The sequence below is a fragment of the Furipterus horrens genome, unplaced genomic scaffold, assembly GCF_987537825.1.
Source record: "Furipterus horrens unplaced genomic scaffold, mFurHor1.1.pri manual_scaffold_4, whole genome shotgun sequence".
NCBI classification, from domain to species: domain Eukaryota; kingdom Metazoa; phylum Chordata; class Mammalia; order Chiroptera; family Furipteridae; genus Furipterus; species Furipterus horrens.
The window spans coordinates 19,755,835-19,781,691 of record NW_028327174.1 but is presented as its reverse complement, the minus strand read 5'-3'; the positions used below and the strand labels follow the sequence as shown (position 1 = coordinate 19,781,691).

The 25,857-nt window shown below is 50.3% G+C and overlaps 2 protein-coding genes across 2 annotated transcripts in view; one reads left to right on the top strand and one right to left on the bottom strand.

Moving 5' to 3' along the window:
• Positions 1–25,857, bottom strand: part of CDK17 (cyclin dependent kinase 17) — a 397,794-nt gene that overhangs the window by 273,823 nt on the left and 98,114 nt on the right. The gene's annotated exons all lie outside the window — the stretch shown is intronic.
• ELK3 (ETS transcription factor ELK3) overlaps positions 1–25,857 on the top strand; it is a 67,758-nt gene that overhangs the window by 33,078 nt on the left and 8,823 nt on the right. The window contains exon 3 of the mRNA XM_090272664.1: positions 16,820–17,599. Coding sequence (XP_090128790.1) covers positions 16,820–17,599 — 780 coding nt within the window. The remainder of the gene's footprint in view (positions 1–16,819; positions 17,600–25,857) is intronic.

Here is a 25,857-nt window from a genome sequence, read left to right as displayed (position 1 = left end):
GCTGCTGTGCAAACCCAAATAGATTCCAACAGAGGAGTGATGCCAAGCCCCAGATGCAGCAGGTCTTATACCCGGACATGGGCTGAAGGCCCCTGTTTGGCTTGGAAACAAGCAGATCAATGGAAGGACGCCTGTGTCTGAGCCCATGAGGGTCAGAAACCAGAGCTGGCAGAGACCTAAATGCGACATTGAGTTCGTACCTGGGCACTTCACAGTCATGCCTACCAAACAGCTGTTCTTGGTCCCAAGCCGAAGGAGATGGGTTTGTTCATTGTAGTTCTGACTGTTGGAATTATGAGATAGGATTTATTTTTTCCCTTAGGTTTAAATTGAATCTTCCAGAAGGTTTTTTTATAACCTGATAAGAATCTCTTCCAGAGGTTTTGTTTATGAACAAGTTAGGCTCTTTACAGTCCTTAACGTCAGATGGACTTGGTGTTTCAGTCTCTCATCCTGAGGACGCTCAGTTGGGGAAGAGAGGGGTCGATGCCCAGAGCCCGCCTGTACCTGGCCTCGAAGGCTGCTCCCACACCTCATGGGCCCCCGTGCAGGGTGGTTTTAGTTACACACCTGTCTTCAGTTGATATGGCCCCTTTCTTTCACCTTTGCCTTTTCTTCCATCATTCAGCCATTCCTTGGAAAACATACCTGCTCCTCTTGAGTGGCTCAGCTGCAGGTCAGGAGACAGACGCAAACCAATTATAATAGGTCAAGATGCGTAAAATGGTGATTCCAGCATCTGCCAGGAGAGATGGGAAGGGAGTGAAGGAGGAGAGAAGACCACCAGGAGCTCAAGAAACGTGACCTCGATCTGGAGAAATGGAAATGACTGGGCCAGGCTGAAAAAAGTTGGGAAAGGATCTACCCAGAAGGGAACAACATGTACCCAGAAGGCGTTTGACTCATCAACCACGGAGTATTTATTTAGGGAATGACGGAGACAGGAGTTTGGAAGACAGAGTCGGGAATGGAGGAATGGCATGTATTGTGCCAAAGATTTGGCACCTAATGGCAAGGGCAGCGGAGAGCTAACGAAAGGCTGTAAGCAAGGGAGTGCCATGATCAGATCAGCCTTTTAGAAATAAAAATTTTGTCTCTGTTGACTCTTCTTGGCATTGATTGTGTCCCTGGCCAGTTCCCACAAATCGATTTCTCCCTGCTGGCTGGGTTGGCACTCTCCCACCTCCAGCCTCGGGGCCTGCGTGTCCTTCTCTAGAACTGCCCAGGAGCGGAGGAGGAGAGTGGGGAGTCTGCCTCTTGCATACACCCAGCACCTGTCTTCCTGCTTCCGGAGGCTGAAGCCACGCACTCTCTGGCTTGCTGCAGAAGGAGACCTGGAGGCTCACACCATCCCTCATCCTTTTCCACCCAACAGAGCTTTTGTCCTTGCTGAGCATGTTCATCCCAGGGGGAGGTGGAAGGTGTTACCTGCACCCCTCTCATTAGGAGATTGAAATGTTGATATGGTGAAAAATCCTCCTGTCTCCACAGCAACGTCCCAGCTCATCCCCACAGTGTACCGAACAGTTTTGATTTAATTGGGAAGGGGCGTGGGGGGGAGAACAGTCAAGGCAGAGTCCCTGACAGCATATTCCTGGAAGTGGGACGCATCCTCCTCTTCACTGAATGGGACAATTCATTTTAAATTGGGTGTGCATTCGCGACAGGAACATGTTTGCATTCGTATTTTATACCGGGTATCAACTGCCTGTGCCAAGAAGCTTGGCCCTGGCAGAATTTTTTAATTCCCCAAAATACATTTTTTGAAGACAAAATGACATATTGTCTGTCAGAGTGGAAAAAGAACCCAGGTCTGGCAAGCATGTGGATCCTGGAACTTTTCTAGAACTCCTGTGTTGGTTGCAAAGAAGACCCCTCTCTTCTGGCTTCCATTCAGGGGTGCTTTGTGTATCGAAGGTGCCCTCTGTGCCCAGCCCTGGGTCTGAGTGCTGAGGGCCTGGTGCGTTTTGTTGGGTATCTTTTTTTCCCCTTGATGTCATGTCCACAGCTCAGATGGTGTGAAGTAAAACAGATGGCCACTGGGGGCCGGGAAGATAACCAGGGCCTCTCTGCAAGCTTTTGGTCCTGGAAGTTGCCTAGAGACCTGCCTGGTAGCTGATGGCCTCATGGAGGTCTTCCAGTCCAGTCCCACGGCCTGAGGAGAGGCCAGCTGGCACGAGGGTCCCAGGCTGCAGGAGGGAGGCGCTGCATGTCTTACACAGGCTTCCACGCCATCTCTCTGTGGCACTCAGTGTTCCCCCAAATAGGCAGTTGCTAAGAAACACCCAGGGTCTTGGGAGTACCTTCCACACTGTGGATGGGACTGCTGTGCTCAGTCCTCAGCTGCCAACAGTCCGCAGCCTGGCCAACTCCAGTGACGTCAGGCTGTGGCCCAGCCCCACGCCGGCGGCACAGGCGCTTCTGCTTCGGGGCTTCTAGCTGCAGGGAAGTTCAGTGGTTGCGTAGACGCGCTGACAAAAGCCCTGACGCTCACATCATACCGCTCGCCGCCCACCATCCACCCACAGACTCAGCTGCTCCTCTCTGCGGCCTCCTTCCCTCCTCCTCCTGGGGCTCCAACAACAGTTGATCTCAGTTCCTGCCCCAGGTTTGTGACGTAAGGAGGGGAAGCTCACATGTATGGAGCATTTTGTCTTCAGCCAGGCACTGCGCTCAGTACATTCAGCAGCCAGTTTTCTAACACGTGAAATGCCTGTCGTCATGGCCGTTCGTTAATGGGCCCATTTTAGAGGTGGGAATACAGAGTCTCGGAGAAGTTAAGTGACAGGTCCCAGACAAAGGAGCTGAGAAGCAGCAGAGCTTTCCACCTGGGAGTCTTGGCCCCAGAGTCCATGCTCAGGATTCTGAAGCTGGAGGATTGCAAGTTACAGAGCCGTGGGCCCAATCTTGAACCCCATATTCCCAACAGTGCTGATTCTTACCCCAAGGCTGGCAGAGAGAGCACACCAGCCCTTCAGTGTTTGCTGTTCGAATGATCATGGAAAACCTCCTGGCGGCGTTCTTAGAGCCAACTGCAAACATGTGGTGGTGGGTTCTGGAGGCCCCAGCGCACCCCAGACTTGCAGTGTGTCCAGATGACGCTACCCAAAGAAAACCAGATCGGAGCACAGCGCCCTCTGCCTCTGTGCCTCCAGCTCCCTGCAGCCTCTGGGAAAGACTCCAAAGCCCCTTTGCAATCTGGGTCCCACCCAACTGCCTCCCCTGCACCAGCCCGGGCCTGCCGGCCTCGCTTGCGTCCACTTGGACCTCAGCGTTGCCTAGGAGCTCCCACTGCCTTTTCTCCTGGCCACTCAACTTGTCCTCGGGCTCCCCTCTGCGTCACCCCCTCCAGCTGCTGCCTGCACTCCTTGTCATCTCCTCCGCTCTCTTCTCCTGCTCTCACTGTGCCCAGCTCCCTGGCTGGGTGCCGCTCCTTCTTCCCGTCCCAGCATCTCTGCAGCACTGGGGCCCGTGGGGCCTGGTGAAGGCAGGAGGGAGGTTCGTGAACGGGCAGTCATGCTGTGCTCTGTAGCATAGAAGGAAGTGTGTCATCTCAGACTACCAGTGCTGGGAAGCACCTAACAAACCATCCTGCCTGGCCAGGATGAGATCACACTCCCCCATCACCTGCCATCTGCCAGGGTGGCAGGTGGCCGCTCAAAGTTGGAAGATCATTCTTGGCAATTCCCCTGCCCAGCAGGGAAAGTGGAGGAAGACATGTACTGGCGGAGCAGTTTTCTACTTTATTTTATTAACACTCCAAAGGCCTTTAATAAAAATACCCTTGGATGTTGAAAGAGAGTCAGGAGTGTCCAGCGAGGGTAGAAAAATGCTGCTAACGTCCAGCCTGAGCCCCCTGGGCCGGGAGTCCCGCCAGGCTCCTGTCATCGTGGACGGAGAGCCGGTTCCCACTGCATCTTAGCAGCGCCAAAGAAAGAAATCCCAACCCAAACCACAAGGAAACCTCCCCCGGGAGCGGGCCAATTCCGAGACAGAGCTGGAGCCCTTTATTGGCAGCACGCTATTCTTAGAAGTTGGAAGTGGGGTGAGAGTGGGTGTGTGTGCAAGTGTGCCTGCTCCAAAATTAAACTTGAAGCCCAGGCTTCACTGAGCACCGTGCCTACGGTCGCACAACAGCAGGCTGAGCGCTCGCCTCCTGCCCCGGCAGCGGAGACCTGAGCGATTTGGGTTTAAGGGTGTTGGTTTTCTGGGGCTGCTGTAACCAAGTACCACACACGTGGTGCCTCAAAGCAACACATGCGTATCCTCTCAAAGGGCTGGAGGCCAGAGGCCTGAAACCAGGGTGTCTGCAGGGCCGTGCTCCCTCAGAAGGATCTTGGGGAGGATCAGGTGCTTGGTGTTGCAGCTTTCTGGTGGGTCCTGGAAATCTCCGGCTTTCCTCGGCGTGCGGCTGTGTCACTGCATTCTGTCTTCACATGGCCTTCTCAGTGTGCTCTGCGTCCTTTCCTCTTATAAGGACACCGGTCACGGAATTTAGTGCCCACTCGAACCCCAGTTTGATTCCATCCCGACAACCTTAACTAATTACATGTGCAAAGACCCTGTTTCTAAATAAAGTCACATTCTGAAGATCTGGGTGGATGTGAATTTTGGGAGGGTGCCCTTCATCTCACTGCCGTGGGGAAGGGCTACGCTAGGGAGAGGCAGCTCCGGTTTAACGGGTCCAAGGAACTGTATAGGGCAGCAGTGTGAGGGGGGCCTGCCCACAGCCAATTTTTAGCAGACCCCAGGGCTGCCAGCCGACTGCCCCGTGTCCCCTAGGGTCCTGAAGGCTGGGAGTGGCAGGAGGCAGGGGCTGCCACTGCCCACGCCAACACCAGCCTGATGCTCCAAGGACCGAGGCTGGATTCACTTCCTTTTCTGTTCCTCAGAGCCGAGCAAGGAGCCTTCCCTTAGAAAGCGTCTAAAACGTTTGTTGCAAGAATGTTTGCTTGTTAAAGAGGAGGAACTTGGAGCATGACTCCTACAGTGAGTACTTGTTCTAACTTTGGACAGAGGACAGTCGGGTTTTGTGTCAGGAAAGAGTGAGTCAGACCCTGGTCTGGCAGCAGACCCAAACGAGGAGCTGGAGAAAGGGTGTTGGCTGGGAAGCGGGCGGCCTGGAGACTGGCCTCTCTCTTTCTGCTACTTACTCGTTTGTGAGCTCAGCTTGGAGCCCAGGGTCCCTAATCTGTAAGGTGGGTATCAAAGTGGTGTAGGGCTTACATGAGATAATGTGTCAGTCCTTCTATAAACTGTGACTTCAGGTGCCCATGGAAGGAATGTAGATTTCTTGAAGGCAAAGTAAAATGGAAAGACAGTGTTGACATAAGGAGGACACCATACAATGACATCGTTGCTTGCCAAGCGAAAGTCCACGGGGTCATGTTTAGAGGACCCGTGTGAGTTGGGCACTGACACAGGTGGTTCTTTTAGAAAAAACTACCCTAAGAGATACTTTTATTTCCCTTAGAGAAGTGAGCACACTGAGGGCTGCAGAAAGTTCAGTACCTTTCCAAGGTCATAGTAAGTAGAGAAGCTGGGATTTGAACCCAGGTCAGTTCACCCAGCGCTGGTTCCACTTAACATCTGGCCCGCCAGGGCTCTGGGCCTGGGCCCTGTGTGAGCAGCTCTGCTCAGGCCCATGGATGCTCAGAGGACTGGTCCAAGCTCCCTGAGCTCCCCCCGAGCACTTCTGCTGCTGGGGGGTGGGCATAACCAGGTGGTGTATGTGGATATTAGCTTCCTGTTTTTTTCATGTCACCTGCTTAGAGGTGGGCTTCCAGTGCCCCGTCAGCTGCTGTGGGCCCGCCAGGTCTGGTACCTCATGCAAAGTATCCCATCAAAAGCAGATCCCTCCCCTACCTATAGGTGGGCAGAGGCAGTTCTATTTCTGGCTAAAGAACAGGCTTCAGAAAGGCTGGCCTTCCTGCTCAGGATCTAGAAATAACTGTTCTGACAGTGACCAGGCTTCCTCGCCCAGAGCTGTTTTCCCAGGCAATCTGCAGTCACCCCACGGTTACTCTGGAATGCAGAGCCCTGTAGTTCTGGCGGGTTGAGCTGAGCAGCAGCCTCAGAGCAACCACAGCTGCTCTGCGGGGGGCGGGGCATAGGACAGAAGAGGCTGTGGTGTCAGGACTGGGTTCGGACTTCAGCTGCATCTGGTATAAGCCTACTGAGTCTGCTTCTTTTTTTTTTTTTAAGTCTTAATTTGATAAGTAATACATATGTTAAACACATTTTAAAAATGTGAAAATGCATATAAGGAAAAAAATCACAAATCAATCCTAAATCTACCACCAGTAAATTTACACATCCTTTGAGATTAACTTTTCTCCTTTTATTTAATATACAGAGCAAGGTAGGTTTACAGTTGCTCATGTGGAAAATAACGCATTAGTTAATAAATAACAACACAAGAATAAAATTTTTAAAAAAGACTTTATTTAGAGAATCCAGGGGACTTCTGGCCAAGATGGAGGCATAGACAGACATGCTGCATCTCCCTCCACAACTAAGAAGAAATACAACTACCTCAAAACTAGAAACAACCAAAAGATCCAGAAAATCAAACTGCATGGAAGTCCAGCAAACAAAGATGTAAAGAAGAAATACTCATCCAGACAGGTAGGAGCGTTGAAGCCAGGGTGGAGATGAGGCAGTGTGGTGGTGGCAGCAGCAGTGGCAGCGGCAGGCCAGCAGAAAGCGCAGTCACATGTTTTTAAAAGTCAGGAAGGACACCTGGGGAGCGTTCCCAGCTCCTCACCGGACCTCATAGCTCACGGCCCCAGCACCTGGGAAAATCAAGCCTCATTGCTTCTGACTGTGCAGACCAGTGGGGGTTGGGGTGGAGGAAGAAACTGCCAGTCTCTCAGCAGAGTCCGCTTGTTTAAAGGGCCCCATGGTCCTAGACCGTCCACAGACCCACCCACTCTGGGAATGACGGGCAGGGCAGCAGCTAGAGGGGCGCCAGTCCCATACAGAAGTGGGAGAAGTGCCTGGAAAACGGGAGAGTGCTGGGCAGGTGGCATTGTTCCCTCTCGGACCCCTCCCCGACATACAGTGCCACAACGTGGTGAAACAGGTCACCTGGTACTGAGGAATCCCTAAGGCTCTGCCCTTTACAACGTAACAGGTGTGACAGCTCTACCTGGGATTCAGAGGCAAACAAACACAGGTGCCTGTCAGAATGAGGAGACAGAGAAGTATGGCCCAAAAGGGGGAACAGATCAAGGTTCCAGTGGGAGAACTAAGCGACGAGGAGATAGCCAACCTCACAGATGAGGAGACAGACAACCTAACAGATGCAGAATTCAAAACACTGGTGATAAAGATGCTCACCAGCTTGACAGATACGCTTGAATATGGCAAGTGTATAAGAGAAAAAGGGAAGACTATGCTAAGTGAAATGAAGGAAAATCCACACAAAACTAATGGTGAAGGGAGGGAAACTGGGGTTCAAATCAATGATTTGGAACATAAGGAAGAAATGAACAGTCAACCAGTGCAGAATGAGGATCAAGAATTGAAAAAAATGAGGAAAACTTCCCGAATTTTGCAAAGGAGATGGACATACAGGTCCAGGAAGCACAGAGGGTCCCAGGCCAGCTGTACCCAGAGGGGACCACACGAGGACACATGACTGAGATGCCAAAACTGAAAGATAAAGAGAGAGCCCTGGTGGGCAGCAAGAGAGAGGTGGAGAGTTGCATACAGCAGGGTGCCTCTAGGACTATCAACTGATTTCTCAGAGGACACTTTGCAGGCAGGAAGGGACTGGCAAGCAGTATTCAGTGTGATGAAAGGCAACCTGCAACCAGGATTACTCTATCCAGCAAAGCTATCATTTAGAATGGAAGGGCAGATGAAGTGCTTCCCAGACAAGGTAAAGTTAAAGGAGTTCATCATCGTCGTCGTCGGTCGTCGGCAGCCGTCTGTCTCGAGAGACGATGGTGTAGCTTCTTAAGAGTCTATCTGCACCGCCGAGAATGGCTGTGCAGTCCGACTCGGGAGTGACACGGTATCTGTCTCCTCCCGTGTTGAATCGACATCTTGCGATGACGCTGGAGTGTCCTCTCCAGTGAAGCTGAAGCTACAGAGCCTGGGCAGGGTGATATGGAGGGTCTGCTGTTGCCCATGCAGCAGACCCCCCCTCTCTTCGCAGCTGAAGGGTCCAAGGGAAAGACGGGAGTCAATACAGCTTGGCTTCAGGTGCGCCGCAGGAGTTGCCGGTGTTGACTACAACGTCAAACCGCCTTAGGGACTCCGGCTCTGGATTTTCTGTCGGGGTTTACTCCCTTAGCCTTTCCCCTGAAGAGGTATGCCGCAAGGCAGCGGAGGTTTTTTGGAATCAGAGTTTTCCTTCTCTGATGTGCCCTGACTGGAAGATCGAACCAGCGACACTTAGCTCGCAGGCCGACGCTCAATCCACTGAGCCAAACCAGCCAGGGTTAGTTCATCATCACTAAGGCATTATTATAGGAAATGTCAAAGGGACTTAAGAAAAAGAAGATCAAAACTATGAACACTAAAATGACAACAAACTCACAACTATCAACAACTGAATCTAAAAAATAAAAACAAAATCCAAGTAAGCAAACCAGAATAGGAACAGAATCATAGGTATGGGGATCATTTAGAGGGTTATCAGCTGGGAGGGGGGAGGGGGAGAAATGGGTAAATGGTGCAGGGATTAAGAAGCATAATCGGTTGGTACAAAATAAACGGGGTAAGTTAAGGATAATACAGGATGCCCCTCCCCTGTGTGAGATTTTACTGAAGGGCTAGTGGTCCTCATACTTGGGTGTGCATTAGAATCACCTGGAGGGCTTATGAAACCATAGATTGCTGAGTCTCACAGCATGTGGGGTGGGCCCCCCCCCAAAAAAGAATAATATAGGAAAGGGTGAAGCCAAAGAACTTATATGCATGACCCATGGACATGAACTAAGCGGGGTGGGATTGCCGGAAGGAGGAGGGGTACTGGGCAGAGGGGGGTAGCAAAGAGGAAAAAAAATTGGAACTACTCTAACAACATAATAAATAAAGTACACTTTAAAAAAAAGATTTTCTTTATTTTTACAGAGAGTGGAAGGGAGGGAGAAAGAGATGGAGAGAAACATCAGTGTGTGGTTGTCCCTCATGCACCTCTAACTGGGGTCCTGGCCCACAACCCAGGCATGTGCCCTGACTGGGAATCAAACCCGTGACCCTTTGTTTTGCAGGCCAGCACTCAATCCACCAGCCAGGGCTGTATTCACAACTGTAAACCTACTTTTGCCCCACCCTATATAATTATTTCTTAAAATAATGGAAGATACCATGCATTCATGCTGCTTCTTAAAAAATCTCATGTATATTTAAAGACATGGGATAATGTTAATGTGTTATCCTCTAACATAGCTACGTGGTAGTTAGTATTCCTTTGAAAGGCCCTCCCAGTATTTAACCCACGTCTATGGAGTGGGAAGTTGGGTATAACCTCACTTCCAACTGTGAACCTCGACTTCTTTATCTTTAAAATGGGATCATAGTGCCCACGTTGCAAGGCGCATGTACCGTATGTGGCAGGCCCTCATAAATGCTGCTTTCCTTTGCCTTTCTGGCCACTGGTTCTTTTCCTGTAGGGTATCTACCTTAGCCAGATGAATTTCCCCAAAATAAATCCATCGAACTTCCCTGCACGAGGATCTCGGTGGCTGGTGCTCAGGGCCAGCGGCCTGCATAGCCCTCCGCCAGGGGCCGGGGCGCAGCAGTACCCTGAAGCTGGGCAGCGGCCTCCCATCTGGACAAGCGTTTCCTGCTCTCACAGGCATCGGAGAACAGTGGAGATCAGCTGGGGCGTCTGTGTCCCTTGTCCGGCTGGACGTGGGCGTCTCTGCTGAAGCTGCCATGGCCCCTCAGTGGGACACGTGGATCCCACAATTGCTCATATCTGCTGCCCTGCTGCCCAGGGCTGCTCCCCACCCTACCCCTGAACTAACTGGAGTGAATGTCAAGTACTGGCTGTGCCAGGCATGGCATACTGTAAGCCTTGCGTCCTCTTCTTGTCTGAATCCCACTAAATAAAACATCCTGTTTCCCCTCCTTGGTTGCCTTGAAGCCTCCTCATGGCCCAGAGCTGTGGTGGATAAAGCAGGAGTACATGCAGCCTCCGAAGAGGTTCAATTTTGAGTCTTCAGTTGTCAATGGAGCTAAGAAAGACTGGCTTTATTTTTTGTTTGTTTCAATGAATGTGTAAAAATAATGATAATACTAAGAGCTAGTAAATATTGTGGGCTGTCTTGGGCCTTCTGCTGTAAGCTTTCTGTGGGTTATCTCCCATGAGGCTGGTGGTATATACAGCCGGTACCCGCTTGATAGATGAGGAAATTGAAGCACGTGGCTGATAAGAGACAGGGGTGGCATTTGAACTGAGGCAGTGACTCTTAACTTTGTTCCCAGTGGCAGCCCTTGTGACAGCGTCGAGTGGGTATTTATGGAAAGATCCCACCCCCACCCCCACCCCCGTCTCTGTATCCAGCTCTGCAATGAGTGCCGGGTTAAGAAAAGGCTGGGCTATTGTCTGGGAATAATCTTCTGCACCACCTCTCCTGCTTGCTTGGTGAGCTGCTGACTTTCTCAGCTTTTCGAACAAGAGAGGAAAGTTGTAACATCAGAGAACAGGAGTCCTGGGAGCCCCCAGATGGTGAAGAATCAAGGCGGGGAGCTGTAGCCATAGTAATGGAGACCCACTACTAGCCTGGCTTCTGCTGGGGCAGGAGCGGCCCTGGGGAAAATGGAGCACGCGAGAGAAACAAGAACTGGGAGAAGAGGTCTGAGCACAGGAAAGCCCCACACGTGACCAGCCCAGAGCTGACACACACAGTGGGTATTTGCCCAGTACAAGGATAAGTGAAATTACAGTTGATTAAGCTCTTGCAGGAAGTATGAGATTATAAGAGTTTGTGTATGGTCCCTGCTGTGTGTCTGGGGTTTTTCATTTTAAAAAGGCCAGTGCCCTGGCCAGGTGGCTCAGCTGGTTGGACCGTCGTCCCGTGCACCAAAAAGGTTGCGGGTTCAATACCTGGTCAGGGCACATACTAGGTCACGGGTTTGATCCCCAGTTGGGGTGTGTATGGGAGGCACCTGATTGATGTTTCCCTCTCAGATTGATGTCTCTCTTTCTCTCTCTCTCTTTTTCTCCCTTTCTCTCCCTCTAAAATCAATAAACATATCCTCGGGTGAAGATTTAAAAAAATGCCAGCAATAAAGCAAGTGCAGGTATATGAATGGGACTCAGTCCCATGGAGTTGTAACCGCCCCGGGGATTAGCCAGGGAAAATTGTGTCCCTTGTGGGGTGTGGCCCCCGGCTTCCTGCCTGGGCCAGTTCTCTCCCAAGGGAGTTATTATTCAACAAACACGTGGTTACCATTATCCTTAATAACATCCAAATTAAAAAGGTAAATTCAATTCCATAAGCATCTCTTCATTACCTAGCACTGTGTATATATATGTTTTTAAACCACAGTCCTTAGTAGATGCTTTTAGTTTATCCACTACATGGGGTTACTGAACAGGCTCCTGCCTGCTCTTCAGTGGGGAGAAGGCAGAGTTCAGTGTGTGAACACGTGTTCAAACACATTCACAGACACCCCTAGTTTTATCAGTGAGCCTCTGACGTGGCAGGGCAGCAGACAGCACTGAGGGGAGTGGAAACGTGGCCTGTTCTCTCAGGGTCCTCCATCCCATTGGGGTGAAGCCGCCTCGGGGGACCCTCCCATGGCCAGAGGTATAGCTGGTGAGTCAGGACGGATCCATGGCACAATCAGTTGTGGTGCTGCCCACGTGGACTGCCCGCCCTCTAGGCTCCTGCATCCTTAAAGCACCACCTGGGATGTGGGGATGGCAGGAGCGGTTTTGGGACCCGAGCCTTCACTTTCACCTGAAACTGCTACTTGGGGGGGGGAGGGGGGCTGTTGCTGTCCCCCTCACCGGAGGTGGCCCATCCTTGCTGCCTGTACCCTCAACACAGAACGCCAGGTCAGGAGTCCACACTGGATGCGCACTTAATGGAAAATTATGAACGAAGAGACTGGTCCTGTGTGTGTGAAGGGAAGCAGACGTGTACAACCATCCCTCTAAAACCACGCTGGAGGGAGGCACTGAGCTCAACCAGACACACTGACAGCGTTGGTCAGGTTACCAGGCAACTGTAAGCAACAAATACTTGTGAGTCTGGGAGGAAGGGGTGAACAGACCAGACTTCCTAACTGTCCTCATCCCTTTCCATTATAAAAGCCTGTCCCCATGTGCTCTCATGTCCTGGGCTATCTCAGCCTGAGTCTTGTATCACTGTCCGCCACAGCCAAGCGCTCTGGGGTCAGGCTGCCCAAGTACCAGCGTGTGACCGTTGGTAACTTATACCCTCTGAGCCTCAGTTTGCCCATCTCTAAAGTGGGGACAATAACAGTTCCAATCTCTCAGAAGATTAAACGAGCCAAGGGTGGTCAGGTTCTTAGTACACAGCCTGACAGATGTATATACTCAGCAAACACTATCTGTTATCGTTCCTCTATTCTGTGAGTTTTCCAGCAATCCCCTCATGGGGCAAACTCTAGACACCTCCCTTCAGAGACCACAGAGAAATCTGCAGTACACATGCTTCTCATACTGTTCCGGAGTCTGCCCTGGACATGAAGTAGGAAGGGGCTGTCAGTTTCAGCCGCCTGGCATGCACCTCCTCTGAGCCCACTTACCTACACAAGTCTCCATCTGTGGGCATCCTGGCCCCCTCCTGTCCACAGAGATCCTGGGTGCAGAGCGGGCTGCAACGTTCCCTTCCTCTACCCTTCCTTCTGTTTTCTCCCTTGATTCCCTTCCCAGCCTGCCTTCCTTACCGAGGTTTCAAATTGTCCAGGTAGCCAGATCAGTCTTTCCTGTTGGTCCCTGGAGAAGCAAGACCCACCCTGGTTCCTTCCAAAGGCGGCTGCTTCTTCCTTTTGATCAGCTCTGTCAGTGTCCCCATCCCTGTCACTGTGCAGCTTGGTGGAGGCAGCAGCTGCGGACTGGCCTTTCCTGCTGTGGCTGAGGTCACTGCCCTTCGAGAACCCCCCTCCCTTTTTTTTTTTTTTAATATATTCAGAGGAGGGTTTAGTATGTTGTGCCACTTACGGTGCAGCCATAGAAAGTTCCCTCCGTCTTCCATTTAAACATGTAAAATTTTTAAGATTCGTCATGTTCTGGATGGACCTTGAGAACATTATGCAAAGGGAACTAAGTCAGTCAGAGGAAGATAAATACTACATGATCTCACTTATATGTGGAATCTAAAAAAAAAAAACCAAACTCATAGAAACAGGGAGTAGACTGATGGTTTCCAGGGGTCGGGGGTTGGGAACTAGGGGAAATGGGTCAAAGGGTAAACGCCCAGTGGTAAGATGAACCAGTTCTGGGCACCTTATGTGCCGCATGGTGACTCTAGTTAATAGAAGTTGCTAAGAGGGTAAGTAGGTCTTACCTGTTCTCCCCACAAAAAGGAAATGGTAGTTCTGTGAGGTGATGGAGGTGTTAACTAACCCCCGGTGGTGATCATTTGCAATATACTAAGTACATTAGAGCATCACACTGTACAGCTTAAATTTACACCCTGGCATATGTCAGTTCTCTCTCAGGGAAGCTGGTGAAAAAAAGATTCCTCATGTTCTTTTTTTAAAACAGCTTTTTTTGAAGTATAACTCAAATACCATCGAGGTCACCTGTTGAAGGTGCACAGTGCAGTGGCTTTGGGCGTTTTCACAGAGCTGTGCATCCATCAGTACAGTATTAGAACATTGTCACTACTCCCCTTTTAGGCGGCTCCCCTCCATTCCCCCATCCCACCCCCAAAACCTAGGGAATGACTAATGTACTTTCTGTCTATAGATTTGTCTGTTCTGGATATATTATAGAAGTAGACTCGACCACACGTGTGGCCTTTTGTGTGTGGCTTCTTGCACTTGGCATATGGCATTCAGGGTACATCCGTGTTGTAGCACATGTCAGAACTTCATTCCGCTTGAAGGCTGGATAATATTTTATATTTGAATAGAAACATTTTGTTTATCCATTTGGCAGTTGATAGTCATGAGGGTTGTTCTTTATGTTCTTTTTTTTAATTGACTTTCTTTAGAGAGAGGTGAAGGGAGGGAGAAAGAGAGGGAGAGAAACATCGGTCAGTTGCCTCTCATATGCTCCCAATGGGGACCTGGCCCACAACCCATACATGTGCCCTGCCTGGGAATCAAACTGGTGACCTTTTGGTTCAATCCACTGAGCCATACCAGCCAGGGCTCTTTATGCTCTTTTTGCTACATCGAGTCCCAGCTCTCTACCTGAGATTGCCTTTCCATTCCCGATTATTTTTTTAAGCAAGAGAGGCATTTTTATCGTTTTTATATCAGCCTCAAATTACTTCTTGGTAATTGCCTGTTCAGACATTAGGTTCTGAATACTATAATAAAGTTAAAGGTTGGTACTTTAAAAAAAGTGATTCAGACCATCCAGTTTATTTTTTCTTCTGTGTAGTTATGTAGGCTCTAATAATTCACTCAGGTTAGATGAGTGCCCAGCTGGCTGGGGATAAAGTTTTCCCCCAGGAGAAAAATATGAGTGAAGAACAAAAATACCTTAGAATTTTAGCGGAGGAACAAGCTGGGCAAGGATGCTACCTCTTTACTAGGAGCTGACTCTGGGTCAGGTGGCACTTAGTGACACCCCTGTTTAACCCTTTCCTGCTGTGAGCTGATTTCTCCCTCACATAACATCTACCCACGCCTGGTGCATTGCGCACAGAGATGCTGTCAGGCAGACCCGGGGGAGGGGGGGACTTTTTAAGTTTCCCAAATTTCTCTGAAGGTTTGTAAGTGTCTTCCAGTTTTTCTGGTGTTGAGTATAGAATGAAGTCAGATGGAATAAATAGGGTTTGGTGGGTTCCATTTCAGCCCCAGGTGCCTGAATGGCGCTGGAATGAATTGTCCAGCTTTGGATATAATGTGCCAATAGGTGAGCTTCCTGTGTGCAGCACTGAGTGATTTTGCCAGGATTTGTGTTATAGGGAATTCCGGCTCTGAATGGGGACCCTGTGTGTCCCTCCCTTAGAGGCCTACCCTGAGGACTTGCTTCCCGACAGTCTCAGCGGCTTGGTAAACATGCCCTTCCCTCATGACTGCTCACTAAATTCTCTTCTGGGACATAGGATCCGGTTAAGGACAAAGGGAAGTCAGCATGCTGTAATGTGACAAGAAGGAAGGCAGAAACATAGTTATACACCACACTCTGATCATAAAAGGAACATCAAAATTTAATTGACTTTCATTGCTTTTGTATCTTTGAAAGTTGCGAAGAGAGTAGATCTTCGTGTTCTCATCACAGGGATAAAAAATTTTGTAACTGTGGTGATGGATGTTAATGAGACTTATTGTGATCATTTCGCAGTATACGCAGATATCAGATCATTATGGTGTGTACTCTTGGACCTAATATAAAGTTAAATGTCAGTTATGGCTCCATAAAAAATACTCATCTCTACTAAGGGGTTCTTTGATTCTCTCCCCCCAAATTTGTGTGGCAATTTAGGTTTTCCAGCGAGTAGAGCTTGGTGGTTCTTAGGCACGTTGCACCCCATCTCTCAGCTTTGTCACAAGGATGAAACCTACAGGAGGGTTAGCGGGAGAGGAAAGAAGGAGGCTTGCGTACAACACGCGGTACAGAGGAGGCACTCAACAGGAGCTCCTTCCAAAGCTCTTTTCCCCCAAATGGTTTTTTTTGTTAAACCTTCATTCAGGCCCAGATTTTAGGAGGGGCCGTTTGTAAGGAAACCGTCTGAGTCCTTTCCCACAGGATGGCTCTGCTAGCTCCTTGGGCTGCAAAGAGACCGTCTTTGCCCTCCTTGAACATCTTGGACCCCCGTGAGCATTTGAGAGCTATTTGCTAACGTTCTGATTGAATACACCTCAAGAACCGTATACAGCCTTTAGTATGGAGTCCGTTCTCCCGAAGGGGCATGAGAACTTTTGCAGTGACTATTGGTTTTCATTTAAATCCTCCCGTTGGAGGACAGGAGCCATGTCCCGAAGAGCCAGAAGTAGATACTAGCAACTTGAAATACTGGATCAGTGCTGCAAATATGAAAGCAGACAATTTGCTTTCCTCCAGTGGCTTTCTTGGCAGAAAACTAGAACAGGAAAAAAATGGCTACATGATTTAAGAAAACATTGTGGTGTTTGGTGATAATAACTTACATTTCTATAATGCCTTCCAGCTTACAGCATGTTTTCCCATTATTATTTCATTGAATTCTCACGAGTCCCAGAGGTAGGTAAGACAATACTGTATTATGGTGAAGGAAATGCTGTCTCTACCACTTACCTACCACGTGGCTGTGTGAGTTACTGAAGCGCTCTGAAGCGTACTCTCCTGAGTTTTAAAATGGGAATTTAGTAATACCTTCCCCATAGGATTATCGCCCAGATTATATGAGATAATCCATGCACACATGCCAGCTGCATAGTAAGTGCTTAATGAACAGCAGTTATTACATTATTAGATACAATAATACTGCTCACTTAACAGGTGAGGAAACTAAAAGTGACCGTTTGGTGAAGATCACACCATTGGTCATCAGCAGAACCAAAAGGCCCATCTCATTCTGCCTCCAACTGGAGTCCTCTTCCCGCTGCACCGCAGCCCAGATGTGTGGCTCAGGAATGTGCTGGTGCCTCGGGCGGCATGAGTCCCCACGCTTCCTTGGTGTCTCCCGTGCACTGATCTTTCCGATGTCTCCTTTTGTATTATCCACAGAACATCATCAAGAAGGTGATTGGGCAGAAGTTTGTGTACAAGTTTGTCTCTTTCCCGGAGATACTGAAAATGGACCCCCACGCCGTGGAGATCAGCCGGGAGAGTCTTTTGCTGCAGGACAGGGACTGCAAGGTGCCTTCCGAGGGCCGCGAGGCACACAGACACGGCTTGTCAGCCCTCAAAGGCACGAGCCGCAATGAATACATCCACTCAGGCCTGTACTCGTCCTTCACCATTAACTCCCTGCAGAACCCACCAGAATCCTTCAAGGCCATCAAGACGGAGAAGCTGGAGGAGCCGCTGGAAGATAGCCCTCCTGTGGAAGAAGTCAGGACGGTCATCAGGTTTGTGACCAATAAAACCGACAAGCACGTCAGCAGGCCCGTGGTATCCCTGCCCTCCACGTCCGAGGCCTTCCTGGCCTCCTCCGTCTCAGCCAAGATCTCCTCTTTAATGTTGCCAAATGCCGCCAGCATTTCCTCCGCCTCCCCCTCCTCGTCTCGGTCCCCGTCCCTGTCCCCCAACTCGCCCCTCCCTTCTGAACACAGAAGCCTCTTCCTGGAGGCCGCCTGCCATGACTCGGATTCCCTGGAGCCCTTGAACCTGTCATCGGGCTCCAAGACCAGGTCTCCATCTCTTCCCCCAAAGGCCAAAAAACCCAAAGGCTTGGAAATCTCCGCGCCCCCGCTGGTGCTCTCGGGCTCGGACCTCGGCTCCATCGCCCTCAACAGCCCGGCCCTGCCCTCAGGCTCCCTCACCCCAGCCTTCTTCACCGCACAGGTAAGAGCCGCTCCCAGACTCGGGCTTCACAGACGGGAAGGAAGGGCCGCTTGAGCACCTTCCTTGTGCCTTCAGGAGGTAATCGGAGGCCCGTGTACCAGGGTCTCTGTGTGACTGTGGTGGGGAGTTAGTTTTCCAGCCCCAGACCCAGGTATTCATCCACAAGAGGAAAGGCAGGATCGTGGCTATGGTGGGGTGCTCGGGTGGTTTTGGGCTTTTAGCGGCCTGAGTGGGCACAAGTTGGAACACACACACTGACCATCAGAGCAGACCCAGAGGGAAGGCTGTGCAGGCCAGGGGACATTTCTGAAGGCATTTGGGTTTTATGGCACGTGTAAGTCCTCTCTGGTGGGGAGCTTGATAAGGCCATTTGTTTTCTGTTAATAAGAAAACAGATGCTCTCACCGATGCAGCCCCCCCAATTGTCAGTGTGGAGCCATGGTCCCATAGGCCCTAATAAGAAAGAGTACTAAGGACAATAATGGCCCCACCAGACACTGACGAAGAAATTCTTCAGTCAGAGCAGTGCTGCTGTGAGGAAACCCAGGTCCACATCAGCAGGGAGAGGAAAGCAAACTTGTGGAGCAAGAAAGAATTCAGAGCTAGTGCCTCCTCACCTGAGGACATTTTCTTATTGCTTTTTTTAGGGAGAGAGGAAGGGGGGTAGAGAAAGGGAGAGAAACCCACCACCCAGGCATGTGCCCTGACTTGACTGGGAATCGTACCCATGACTTGGGTGTGTGCCCTGACTGGGAATCGAACCTGCGACCTTTCAGTTCACGGGACCATGCTCCAACCAACTGAACCACACCAGCCAGGGCAGCAGCCTTTTTCTTTGAATGTTATATTCAGATGCTCTTACTTGTCCAGCCGGCAATTACAGGGCAAAAGCAAAGCACGTGCTCGGCAAACCCTGTTCTGTTTCCTTTGGAAAGCGGGACGCAATTTGGTCTTGGCTTTGGAGTCACAGACCTGGATTGAGTTCCTGGCTATTCTAGTTGGTAGAATGCGGCTGGGTTCTTGATCTCTGAGCCTGTTTCCATGTCTGTGAAATGTATTATTGTGAGATTGACTGGGATGACGGTGTGGTCAGGGAGCTAGCTACAGCTGGCAGGGATGGTCGTCATGGAGCTTTGGGACACAAGGTGGGGGACATGCTTGAGGGGGTTAGGAACGGTATCTGTCTCCTGTGTCTGTGCTCATCACCATGGTGTCCTCAGCAGCAGTGGCATCTGTTGAGGTTTCCATGTATGCCCGGCACTGTTCTAGACACTGCTTTGCCTTGGTTACCGTTCAGCTCCATGAAATACCTACTATTGTTGCCCCGTTTGTCCAGCTGCGGTCACTGAGGCACAGTGTTAAAGCAGTTTGTTCAAGGTCGCACGGCTGATGGGTGGTAGAAGCAAATTTGAACCCAGTCCGTCTGCTCCAGACCCTACGCTTTTAAGTAAAATGCTCTGGGCCTTGATACTCACTGGGGAAACGCCCAGTTGTCCTCAATCGTAACGTAAGTCTGCAAAGCAACTGAAAGCAGCTTTTGGCCATTTTCCTCTCTGTGGCTTCTCCCTGCATGTTGGTGGCCCGGGGATTTGGTGTCAGCTCAAGCAAACTGTCTGGGGCTTAAGGGCTGCTGAGCAAATGCCTCCGAACAGTAACGTGAGAAGTGGGGGTCAGGGCGCAGCGTCTAAAGCTCCCCTGCCCTGGCCAGCTTTGTGCTAACCGCCGTCAGGTTCAGCGAGGTCTCACGCCAGGCCAAGGCCAACTCTGATTTCAGTATCTGCTTTCTCTGCGAGCCTGTTTCACTGTCTGAGCAGACTGGGGCAGTTGCCAGCCCCGGCGTCCTGTCGGAGGAAATTGACTCGGGTGAGCCCCGTGGCTTTAGACCTGGACACAGTGACTTTAGGGTGGCTCCACTCAGTGGGACTGAGGGTGCTGTAGGGCTGGGCTGAGGAGAAGAGGGACCTTGACATCAGATGGGGACAGAGGGTGGGTGCCAACGAATGGAAGGAAATCTCAGGACGGGGAAGCAGCACCTGCTAGAACTGGCCTAAAAGCAGGGAGGGAAAAGCATAGGAAAGCCAGGGGATCTGTGTCTTGGGCAGATGGGAGTGGACGGTCCTCTGCCAGCCTGTGAGGGCTCACGCTGTGAACTGCGAGTTAGCGGCAGGAGTCCCAGAAATGGGACCAGGGCTTCCCAAAGGACGGAGGCCAAGGGCAAGGTCTGGACGCAGGGACAGGAGAGGGCAAGTGGGGGCCTGGGCTGAGAGAGGGCCTATGGGTGGGGGTGGGCATGAAGCAAGCACACTGCGTTGTGCTCTGAACAAGTTCAAAGGCGTCAAGGGTTGCCATGGGGAGATGGCACACTCTCAGGACTTGGCATTCCCTCCCCTGCAGCTGGCACGGTGTGAGGGCCCAGGGTGGCTGAACGGGACGGGGAAAAGCGGTGAGGGAGGAACCAGAGAGAGCAGAGAAAGGGCAGGGCTCGGGCATGGGGGCTGCTTTCCCAGTGGTTTCTCTGGGATCAGACAGGACGGTCATGCCGTTTTATCTAATTATAGTTTACATCCAATATTATTTTGTATTAGTTTCAGTTGCACGGCATGTGATTAGACAGTCGTATACTTCATGTGGTTTTATCTTGACCAGCCTCACGTCTCTGAGGATTTAGGGTCGGCCCGGAGTCAGTGTAGGATTTAGATCCTAAGAGTCCACCTCCCAGGATATGCTTTGTGTGCCGCAGAAACCGAGCCACTCACGGGTCTCCCTCCGGTGGACGGGAACAGCGTCGTCTCTCTGAGAAGCCCTCGCTTAGGCGGGGTGAAAGACCATGGGCCATGTTCCTGAAATTGCCTCCAGAGAGATGACTGAGGCTTCCCTGTCAGCTCTGGGGGCTCCTCCTCCATGGGAAGGGGGCTGGGAGCTTTTCTCCTGCAGGCAGCAGTGAGGTCTCATCTCACTTCGGCAGCTCCGGCTTCCATCTCACCTTAGCACCTGCTCCCTTCTGAGGCGCGTGCAGCGTGGCCCTGTTTGCACACAGATATCTGCTTACCTGTGAGAACCTCCTGTAGACTTCTCTTAACAGTTGGCCTTAGGAGAGGTGAAAGCTGTGCTGGAATATCTCGATACCCTGAAAATGAAATTCCCGAGAATTTAGTTTATTCCAAGAGCTATGGATTTCTGTTTCACTTATTTATTCTAAGGATAATGCCCAGTTATTTCTCAGCTAGAAACATGGGAGGAAGAAGGGGAGGAGTAGGAGAGTCTTGGCATGACCCAGGTCTTGGGGTTGCAGTGCTGTCTGGGGACCCCATTCAATCACTCACCTCGTGTGAGCCCAAATTCAGTTCTGAAATTTCATCTACAAAAGGATGTGCATGAAAATCATCAGCCACTCCCATCCAAAATACCTGTGGTGGGTCTGCTGCACCCTGTATGATGTGCAGTTTAGATGGCTCTTGTTTATGAGTTTTTAGGAAGCCAGGTTACTAATGTAGACAAGACAGAGTGATCACCCCAAGACCTCTCAAGCGTGTGGTACAGTGAGGAACTGAAAAACGGGAATACAAAAATACAAAAGCCAGCTGGGTACCAAGGAGTGATCAAGCTGGAGCTCAGCTGCCAAGGGTAGTCGCTGCCAGACTATCAAGGTCATATAGGCCAGGTGCTAGAAGAGCAAGGGCGTTATCTCTGATGGCATGAGCTACAGACATTGAGACAGGGGAGGAGCCAGGGTGTGAAACCCTCCAGGTTCCTCACCAGGGACCGTGGAAGCCCGAATGGTGCCAGCTGGAACTCCTGGCCCTCCCTTTGTATCTTCCGCACCATGGGTCGTCTGTCCCTCTTCCTTCCCTTTGTCTCTTCATTCACTCTCTCCCTCCTTCTCTTCTATCAAAGCCGGTTCAGAATGAAAGGCTTCATGCCAAGACCTCTGTTAACCTCATGTGTGATGTTTAAGATGCTCAGCTCAGATATGAGCAGGCACTGAGCGGGAGCTCAGCATCAGAGGCTGAGCATGCATGCCCCAGGCTGTCCTATTAGCAGCAGTCTTGGATTAGGACTAATTGAGAGGAGACAGTTTGCGGAGGACTGAAATGCTGCAGCCGCCGTCCTGCCATTTCCTGGTACATGTAACAACCTTGAGCCAAACTCCTAAGGTGGGAATTGAGTAAAATGGACGTGTGTGTCGAGGGGCAATCAGGGTATATTGCGTCCTGTCCCAGCTCTGGGGTGGTTCCTGTCTTATCGTCTCTTGCCATTATCACAGAAGGAACCACGTTTGCTTTTTTCCTTCATCTAACACTTCCCCTGCTCAGCCTGCAGCTTTCTCCACACGGACCCTACAGGGACGAGGTTGTCCTTTTAGGAGCTTTGAATCGGAAGATGTCTCTGGTCGTTTTGCATGACTCGAGACTCCTGTTGCAGGTTCTTGCTTCTCCCAGCTCTGGGCTCTCCCTCTTTCCACCCTGGGACCTATCTCCTCTCCCTCGTCCTTTGCTTTTTCCATTGACCCCTCAGGGTTCTCCAGCCTCTTCCCCACTCTTGCCTGGTTCCTTTGTTTCTCCAGCCACTTCCTACTCCTGCCCGGGACCCCTACGGAATTCTGTCATGCCCTCCTCAAGATCAGCACGTTCAGTACTACGCACACTCCCGTGTGATGCTACTTCTCTCTTAAAGGCCTTAAAAAACATGTTTTTATTTGAATTCTGGCAACTCGCAGAGTTTCCAGGGATTCATTTGTCATCTTTCACTTGTGGATTTTTTTAACCCCAAAGTGTCATTGTCATGGATTCTGTTGGCATCTCTGGGAGATTTAAGATTAGAGATGTTTGTTGATACAACAAACCGTTAAATGGACACAGTGATTTTCTCCCCCTTATGACTTACGAGTACCTCAAATCAAGTAATCTGCAAATACTTTTTTAATTTTTTATCATTTTTTAAGTATATTTTATTATTTTGTTAATAGTCTGCAAATACTCTTATTGCGCAGCTCAGGAGTACTTGCATATCCCTTTTAGTCAACTATGGAATGGTTACTATTTGTTAACTCATTTGGGAAGTAGTTGAATAACCGTGCCCCACCCCCGTTTGCTAGGCACCTGGGGATACAGAGGTGAGCAAGATAGACACAGTTCCTGCTCTCGGGAGCTTACAGCTTGCTATGCAGTAGGTAAAGAACAAGGGGCAGTGCATAATTTAGAATCTGTTACAGAGGACCCAACAACTGGCTGAGGAATTCAGTCTTGTTTTGATGGGGAATGAACAGCTGCTGGAGGTGTAAGTCAAGGGAAGCAAAACTTCGTATTAGTCTATCACCGAATAATTATTGAGCATTATTGGAAGCTGTAGAAAGGACACCAAAAGTAACAGCACCTATTTTTATGACCATGGGACCTCGCCATGACAGCAAGGTAAATACACAGTCAAGAGAGCACCTTAAAGAGTCGAATACACAGGAAGGGAAGCACCTCGGGAACAGAGGGGGAAAGATCATTTAGTCCAATTCAGCAAACGGGAGCCAAGCACTTAGGGTTAGCTGCTGTGCTTGGAGCTGGGGATATACACGTGAATCAGAGCATCCCTGATAGGAGTGACTTGCCTTACGTTGGTTAAATGAGTACCCCAGATGCGGTACCAACGGGGTACTTAGGCAGAAAGGAATGCAGAGGAGGGAGGTATTGGCTACGCTGGGGACGGGGAAGGGTAATTGAGAGAACTTCATGGAACGGGGAGCACACTTGGGCAGAGTGCTGAGGGACCATAGCCACTTATCTAGCAGATGAGGGGCAGAGGGTGTTGTAGGCAGAGGCAGAGTTTGAGCCAAGGCCTAAAGGTGTGAAATGGCTTAGTACATTTAGGAAGGGGGGGAGGTAAGTGTTAAAGATAAAGGAAGGAGTAGGAGATGGGGTATGAGTGACATAGTTCCAGTTGTGTTTTAGAAATCATCCTGATGACACGGATTCGACGGAAGCGAGGCTGGGACCCGTTAGGGCACTATTATAACATTCCAGGTGAGAGGCAGTGAGGATCTAAGACTGTGACAGTCGGGTGGGCCCAAAGGTGACAGATCCGAGAGACACAAAGCGAATGCCAACAGCAGGACTCGGTTACCGGGTGTGGAGCGGGTAGGGAGAACCTGAAGTTGAGTCTGAGGAGTATGGGAGGAAGCAGCAGCTCAGAGGGAAAGGTTCCAAGTTCAGTTTGGGCCACGTTGCGTCGGGTGGAAACACCCAGCTGCAGCTGGAATTGAGGAGGGCGTGTGGGGCCGGAGGTAACGTGAGGGAGTCATCAGCGTGTCAGGTGTGGTGAAAACCAGGGGAGCAGAGTTGTTCACCTGTGGGGTGGGGCTAGCTCAGGGAGCTGGGTGATCCGGGAAGTTCTGGAACGAATTCTGCTCAAGAACTGGTGGGTCGAGATTCTGTGGTTCCCTGTGTCTGTTAGATAAGTTTGGGGCATATCAAGCAAAGTGGGAGGGTTCAGATAGGGACTTAGGGAGTGTCTGAAACCCGGTTATGGAGGGACCCAGAGTTGCGGCTAAGGGGGTTGCACCTGTGCAGCAGGAGTGGCAATGAGGGAACCGATAGGAGTGAGTTCAAGGAAGGGTCCCCAGACCCTGCCCAGAGGTTGTGGCAAGGGGAAGGCATTTTGCATCTTGGGGACGGGCATGCTGGGTTGTATTGCATCTCTGGCACATGATACATTACTATGTCCAGCACTTCTTGAGTGGATAAACAGTGGCACTTGGATAGAAATGGGGAGTCATAAACACTGGATTTGGAAAAACGGTGATACATTCACATTTGAACAGGTGGGGCATTCCAAGCGAGACACCCGACAGGTGAGAAGCGAGGGCATACACCTCGAGTTACACGCCATGCAGCTCATCAGGTATTCAGGAGCCGTGTGCTACAGGTGGGCTGGAGATGAGCAAGGCACCACAGCACAGAGGTTACAGAAAGGGGCGTAATAAAAATATGCAAATTATTACCATATCATGAGGCAGAATGTGTTTCAAAGGGGGTTATAAAGTGTGATAAGAATTCAGAAAATAAAACGTGACATCTGGTTGAAGGGAGAACAGGGAAGGAAGTCTCCTTTGAGGTGGTGGCGCTTTGATGGGCAGAGGGAGGCAGGGGAAGGAGGAGGTCAGAGGGCACTCAGGTGTGGCAGGTCTGGACACCAGCTCACCAGGTTTTAGCTCAGATGTGGGAGCTTTTTAGGAGACTCACTAATAAGTGGCAGAGCTGGGCGAGGAGGATGGATGGAAAGGAGACCCTGGTAGGAGGGTTTTTGCACTTGAAAGTGAATGCCGGGCAGGGCATCTCCCTCCCTGGCAGCTGATGGGAACAGGAACTCTGCCATTCAAAGGGTGCGTGGAAGAGGAGGCAGCCTTTCGCTGGGGCTTCTCTCATTGCCCTCTAGTCCTTAGGCTCAGCCCTCCCTGCCCGACGCCGGGTGATGTAGAGACATGCTCTGAAGGCTGTCACTGAACTTGAGATAACCCAGGGCAGGCTTTATAAAGACTTTCCTTAAAAGAGCAACCAGACAGTTGTTTCTTTTAAGACCACAGGATCTGCAGGGAGGTCAGAGATGGAGGGAGAGGAGAGGATGAAGTCACTACACAATATTCATTTGCATATATTATGAAAGGCATTTCAAAGATTCAGCCTGAGAACAGAGGGCTTCTGCATTCTGAATACATGTCGTAGCCCTGAGAAAAACATACATGCTAACATCTCAACTCCAGACATGGGTACAAATGTTAGACTATGAAAATGTAAATGCTACACTTTACATATAGCTCAAAGGATTAAAGAAGAATGGGTATGTATTTCTGGCCACAGGTGAGAGAAAGCTAGCTAGGCTTTGTAGTTTAGAAGACTCCTTATCTCATTAGAGCTTTGAGATCTCCATCGGTGGGTAAATGAGGAGGCTCCGAACACACTGGTTATTAAACGTTAATGTGGCACGCTGTGGTTGGAACTGGACTCCAGAGGAACATGCAAATATTAGCTCTCAGATCACCTGAGCCTGTGGACTTGAGCCTCGGACTGAGAGAAGCCGTCAAGTACCAGCTGACGAGACTGGCTTATCTATTGCAGAACATGAAGTACTTTTCTACATACAGCTGAGAGTTTCTCCCATGAATAGGTGAAATACATTTCGTGTGTCAGGAAGACCTTTAATTAATTACTAATGATAACTGTCTTTTAACACTTGTTTAGCATTTGCTGTGCCAGGTACATACTAAGAGTCTT